Source organism: Rhinopithecus bieti, unplaced genomic scaffold (assembly GCF_001698545.2).
Source record: "Rhinopithecus bieti isolate Rb0 unplaced genomic scaffold, ASM169854v2 scaffold_12573, whole genome shotgun sequence".
Lineage (NCBI taxonomy): Eukaryota > Metazoa > Chordata > Mammalia > Primates > Cercopithecidae > Rhinopithecus > Rhinopithecus bieti.
Window position 1 is genome coordinate 1,379,220 of NW_016807321.1, and position 6,166 is coordinate 1,385,385.

General features: G+C 63.7%; 1 protein-coding gene across 2 annotated transcripts in view; it reads left to right on the forward strand.

Annotated features, from left to right (window-relative positions):
- Positions 1–1,674: 1,674 nt before the first annotated feature.
- BIRC7 (baculoviral IAP repeat containing 7) overlaps positions 1,675–6,166 on the forward strand; it is a 5,685-nt gene continuing 1,193 nt past the window's right edge. Inside the window, exons 1-6 of one of the 2 annotated variants that reach the window (XM_017881213.1) lie at positions 1,675–2,230; positions 4,013–4,112; positions 4,501–4,582; positions 4,674–4,719; positions 5,261–5,332; positions 5,476–5,728. In XM_017881213.1, the coding sequence (XP_017736702.1) occupies positions 1,882–2,230; positions 4,013–4,112; positions 4,501–4,582; positions 4,674–4,719; positions 5,261–5,332; positions 5,476–5,723 (897 nt within the window). In that variant the 5' untranslated portion in view covers positions 1,675–1,881 and the 3' untranslated portion in view covers positions 5,724–5,728. The remainder of the gene's footprint in view (positions 2,231–4,012; positions 4,113–4,500; positions 4,583–4,673; positions 4,720–5,260; positions 5,333–5,475; positions 5,729–6,166) is intronic. The other variant, XM_017881214.1, reaches the window with a different exon arrangement.

Below are 6,166 nucleotides of genomic sequence, written 5' to 3' on the forward strand. Positions count from 1 at the left end.
AAGGGCCCCAAGCCCACACCCGGGGTGTTGCTGAAGTGACCAAAGGTAACTGCTGTGCTGAGGGGCCACTGGAGGACAGAGAGGGGGCAAAGGCGTGGTACCCCGAGATCATCCCAGAAAACACGTTGGGAAGTTCTACTTTGTGTCTAGCCTAACTCCTTCGCTGGCCCCCAGGCCCTTTCCCAATAGACACAGCCCTCCCTTCCTATGTCCCTGAGCTTCCTGGTGCCTCTCCCTCTGCCCCTGGCAGCCCTGGCTTCCGTGCTGTATCCTCAGCAGGGTCTGGAGACACCCCAGGGGCCTTAAGAGCCACACCCTTCACTCTGATTTCTGCAGGAAACGAGGTGGCTCTGGGCCTTGGATAGGAAAGGGTTGGGGGTCTCGCTGGGGCCCGGCAACACTGGCCTGAGTATGACCAGAACAGTCACCAGAGGCCTCCTAGGAGGGCGGGTGCAGCCCCAGCCCCCGCCGTGAGTAGGGGGAGAGGGGGCGGGTGTGAAAGTGTGGTGGGCAGCAGCGGGTCTGTGCGGCTCAGCAGTGGAAAGTGAGCGGGCCAGGCTTCCAGGCGAGCTCAGGGACGGTTTTCACTGCAGCTAACCCTCTCCTGCCCGCCTGCACTCCCCGTGGCAACCAACAGCCCTGCAGTGTGCGACTCCTCTTTATTCTTCCAAACTCTGTGAGCCTGCACGCTCCCATCCCGGACAGAACAGCAGGGGCGAGTGGCTGAAGGATGACAGGGGGCCTTTAGGGCCAGCTGGGTGGATGAGCTGGGTCTGCAGTCGGGGGTCGGGGGGCGTCGAAGCCTGGGACCCATCCAGCTGTCCTCTTTGTCCCGCCCAGGTGTCCCTGGGGTTCCTGTTCTGCCCCCGGCTTCTCTAGGGTTAAGTCCTACTCCCTGTTCCCTCACTGTGGGGTTTGGCAGCATGGCACAGCTGTGGAGTTTGGACTGGCAGTCAGGATCACAGCAGACTCAGGAGCTCCAATTCTGGGGCCAGCACTGACTGCTCTTCTTCTGGGGACATCAGAGCCTCTTGCTTGGCTACTTGGGGATGCTGGTATGGAGGTAAGTGGAGGGAGAAGGAGGAGGTGGAGGGAGACGTGGGGAAGTGAGGGGAGGTGGGGGGAAGGAGGGAAAGAGGGAGGAGGGGGAAGGGGGAAGGGGAGGAGGAAGGAGGTGAAGCAGGAAGCGGGAGTGGGACGGGAGGGCAGCTCAGGCCCTTCTGTCTGCTCTGATCTTCACGGCCTGAGGACAAGAGCTGCTCTCAGACCTGCAGAGGCCCCTTGGAGCAGAGGGATGTTTCAGAGAACACCCGGGTGACCTGCCTTCCTGCTCTGCATGACGCAGCACTAGGCTCCTGTGAGTCCAGCGTCACCCCTGCAAGGTGGGGGGTCACGGCCCCTGCCTGCACGGGCTGCACAGCCCATCTGTCCTTACTTGAGCCTTCTCTGCTTCCAGAAGCTGCCCTGGGCGCCTGACCCTGGAACCTTCATCTCCAGCTCCCCAACCCCTCCCCCACAGCCCTGGGACCGGCGCCAGTCTGGGGAGGGGTCTCCATGCTCAGTTCCTTCCCGTCTTGTTCAGAGAGACACTGCCTGCCCACGTGCCCTCAGCAGGATCCACAACCCTGCCAGGGGCCCCATGACACGCCCCCGCTGCACAGAGCATGTGACCCCAGAGGCCACCCTGGCCCCTTCCAGAAAGGGGTGGACCCTGGGATACTCCCCTCCCAGGGTGTCTGGTGGCCGGCCTATGCCTATCCCTGCTGTCCCCGGGGTGAGCCCGGGGGTCAGGAGCTCCCGAAGGGCCAGCTGAGCATATTCTGGGACTGGCCATCAGCCCCCATTTCTGCTGCAGACCTGGTCAGAGCCGGTGTTCCCTCCATGGGGCCTGAAGACAGTGCCAAGTGCCTGCGCCATGGACCACAGCTGAGCCGCTGGGTAGCCGGTGACCGTCCCGCGCAGGAGCGCTGTGGACCCCGCTCTCTGGGCAGCCCTGCCCTAGGCCTGGACACTTGCAGAGCCTGGGACCATGTGGATGGGCAGATCCTGGGCCAGCTGCGGCCCCTGGCAGAGGAGGAAGAGGAGGAGGGCGCCGGGGCCACGTCGCCCAGGGGGCCTGCCTTCCCTGGCATGGGCTCTGAAGAGCTGCGTCTGGCCTCCTTCTATGACTGGCCGCTGACGGCTGGGGTGCCGCCCGAGCTGCTGGCCGCTGCTGGCTTTTTCCACACAGGTCAGTCCCGGGTAGGGGGGCCTTCCTGCCGTGGGCCTGGGCACGATTCTGGACCCTTCCAGCCCAGGGCTCTGCCTCCTCCGTAGCCTCCATCCCCCAACAGGAAGGGTCTGGCCGGATGATGGAGCAGTGGTCCTGCAAGTCCTTCAGTGCCCACGTGCTCCTACCTGACACCCTCCCCCGGAGTCTCTGCTGGCCAAGTGTGTCAGACTGTGGGACATGAGGAGGGGCTGCCTCTGGCCACGGTCTGGGGGTCTCAGCTGTGGAGGCCGCCAGCTTGGTGCGCAAGTACCTTTTTGTGATAGAAGTGGGTAGGGCTGGCCGGGCGCGGTGGCTCAAGCCTGTAATCCCAGCACTTTGGGAGGCCGAGACGGGCGGATCACGAGGTCAGGAGATCGAGACCATCCTGGCTAACACGGTGAAACCCCGTCTCTACTAAAAAATACAAAAAACTAGCCGGGCGTGGTGGCGGCGCCTGTAGTCCCAGCTACTCGGGAGGCTGAGGCAGGAGAATGGCGTAAACCCGGGAGGCGGAGCTTGCAGTGAGCCGAGATCCGGTCACTGGACTCCAGCCTGGGAGACAGTGAGACTCCGCCTCAAAAAAAAAAAAAAAAAAGAAGTGGGTAGGGCTGACCTTGCCTGGGGCCCTTACCGTCCCAGATGCTGGTCTGCACGGGGCGAGGAGATGTTTAAGGAACAGGATCAGGGTGACCAAGGCAGGTGTGGTCAGCCAGAAGGTCCTGGCAGCTCAGCCTGTGGGGAATTTCTCCAGGCCCCAACCTGCAGCCACTGTCTGGTCTTCCCCGACTAAATCAAGTCCCCGGAGTACCTATCCTCGTCTTGGCCTGGGCCTGCTCCTCGGCCTTACAGCTGGGGACCATGTGGTCAGACCTGAGTTCAGGTCCCAGCTCTGCCACTTCCTGGCTGAAGGACTGACGGAAGGGCCAGCAGCGCTCCTCGCGGGCTTTACGAGTACTCGGCACAGGCCAAGTCATTGTCAGCAGCTCGCGGGATCGTGGGGGGGGCACCATCCTGGTGTAAGGCTGGACCAACTTAAGACAGCTGGTCGGGGGGGACAGGGGCTGGGACAGTCAGGAACCGTGGTATGAAGGCGCAGGCCCAGCCCTCCCAACTCCCTGGAGGTCCAAGGCTCAGCAGGCGAAGGTCAGGCAGGAGGCATGGCAGGTGCAGAGACTGGGTCTTTGGGGCTGGTCGAGGTCCAGTGTCTGATGCAGCCCAAACCTGTGATGTCAGTGGCAGGTGACATATCGCATGCCTGCCGATGAGGGGACGGGGCCGCCAGGAGGTAGAGCGAGGAGGGGTCCCCCACCCCCAAAGGGAGGCATGAGTTCCTAAAACCAAGCCTGGCCCCAGACTGGTCTTCTAGGGCAGCCTCCCTTCTTCCTCTCCCTGGGACTCATCTTGGGGAAGCAGAGACCTGGGGAGGGGCCCTTTTGGCTTCTGAAGCCTCAGGGCTATAAATGTGCCAGGCCCTGGGGGGCCCCCACTGCTCACTCTGTGAACAATGCAAATGTCAGCTCAGTCCTTTCCTGAACATTCTCACCCATCCTGGCTGGCACTCCAGACACCTCTGTCCCCTTTTCACCTTTGATGCTAGTGAGGTGCAAGTGTCCTCCCCTACCCAACCCCCTGCCCACCCCTCCTCCCTGTTGCCACCTGGGAACTCCCCTCCAGTTGAAGCTCTCACAGCCTTGGAAGGATGCACCGGGGCCAGGGGGCTGGGTGGGGCCTGGCTGGGGCCACCATCTCTCTGCACCCCAGGCCAGCAGGACAAGGTGAGGTGCTTCTTCTGCTATGGGGGCCTGCAGAGCTGGAAGCGCGGGGACGACCCCTGGACGGAGCATGCCAAGTGGTTCCCCAGGTACCAGCTGTCCCCGTGGGGCCCCGGGTCTGATCACAGGTCAGGGGTGGGCTCCAAAGGGCTCTGTCGACCCAACACCAGGCCTGCTTTGCCTCCCTGGCCCCACAGGGCACTGGGGAGGCCCCCCTGTGGATGGTGCTTCTGGCCGGCAGGCACCCACTTTTCCTGTGAGGGCCCCTTTTCGGAAGGGCTGCTGGGGGCAGAAATGCCTCTCCTATGGGACTACCCTGAAGCCCCACGGAGGTGTCTCCAAAGCAGCCCTCCTTGCCCATGCCCACGGGCACTGCAGGGCGGCGGGAGGAGGGGGCCCAACCCCAATCCCTGGGGATCCAAGGGCTTGAACAGTGGGGGCCCTGAACCCCAACCTACATCTGTGGGGCATCTGCAGCTGTCAGTTCCTGCTCCGGTCAAAAGGAAGAGACTTTGTCCACAGTGTGCAGGAGACTCATTCCCAGCTGCTGGGCTCCTGGGTGAGCGCCACCTCCCCTCGGGGCTCCGGGCGGCAGTGGGGTCCTGCCCTCCTATTTCCCCGAGGCACCGACGGCCTCTGGCTGCTTCCAGGACCCGTGGGAAGAACCGGAAGATGCAGCCCCTGTGGCCCCCTCCGGTGAGAGCCAACACCCTACTGACTCCTTGGGCACCTGCAGCCTGTGCTTGGCAAAGCCACTGGGTGTCCCCACCCTGCCGGACAGCAGGGAGAGTGACGGGCACGTGACCGGGTGTGAGGCCGCTGCCTGGGTTGGCTTCATGGGGGCTGTGCCGTGTGAGGTGGGGTGGGGCGGCAGGGGCCTCCGCCAGTGCCAGGTCCCCATTCTGCTTCTCTCCCAGCTCACCCCCTGGGCACAGCCCATGGTCCCAAGCCGCACCACCTCCAACAGTGCCCAGCACACAGTGTCTGCAGCCACTGCCAGATGGGCTGGATGTGCAGAGGGCCTTGGACAAGGGGCAGGCTCTCTGGTGGCCCCTCCAGGAAGCCTTTGGATCCTGTTATGCTGTGGGAGGGGTGGAAAGAAATGTCGGGAGCAGGGGTACTCTGCAGTCCCTCCACTCCTGGCCAGAACTGGACCCCACAGGCTGCAGACCTGTCTCTGGGTCGGCCCGGCTTCCCTTTGGGAGCTAGGCCTCAAGTCCATCCTAACTGTCCACAGTCCCTGCCCCTGGGGACCCTGAGCTGCCCACGCCGAGAAGAGAGGTCCAGTCTGAAAGTGCCCAGGAGCCAGGTGCAGGCCCGGGACCCCCTGGGGTGGGGGCCGGGACAGGGGAGGGCTGACGGAACCTGGAGGGCTGGGTAACGCCAGTCTTCCACAGGCCACAGAGGGTGGGGGCCAGGGTGTGGGGACACTTTGCAGGCCTGTCCTCCTAGGAGGAGCCAGTCCAGCCCAGGCCCAGAGCGGGTGGTGGGTTCTTGAGCCCCCAGGAGCCAGGGATGCGGAGGAGCAGCTGCGACGGCTGCAGGAGGAGAGGACTTGCAAGGTGTGCCTGGACCGTGCCGTGTCCATCGTCTTTGTGCCATGCGGCCACCTGGTCTGTGCTGAGTGTGCCCCCAGCCTGCAGCTGTGCCCCATCTGCAGAGCCCCCATCCGCAGCCGTGTGCGCACCTTCCTGTCCTAGGCCAGGTGAGCGTCCCAGCACCACGCACAGCCAGCCCTCCTGCAGAGATGGCCCTGAGCCGGCCGTGCCCAGCCCTCCTGAACCCACGGCAGGCCCTTCCCAGGTGGCAGTGTCAGCCCGTCCTTACCCCGCTCACCAGGCCCCACTGATACCACCCATCAGTCTTACTACCTGTCTTGACGCTTAGGTTGGGGCCTGGTCCTTCTCAGCACCATGCCCTGGCAGCCACCATGGCTCTGCCCACCTGCATTAACTGACGCCTGTTGGCTCTTCTTGGCCTTGATTTTCCTCGGTGGTCAAGGAAAGCCGGCTTTGGAAGCGTCTGGGGAAACAGAGTGGGCCGGTTTGGGCTTACACAAGCGAGACACCAGCCTGGCCCCAAACCGGGGCCAAGGCATGGTGGGAACGCCTGCATGGGAAGGGGTGTGTGAACCTGTTCTTAG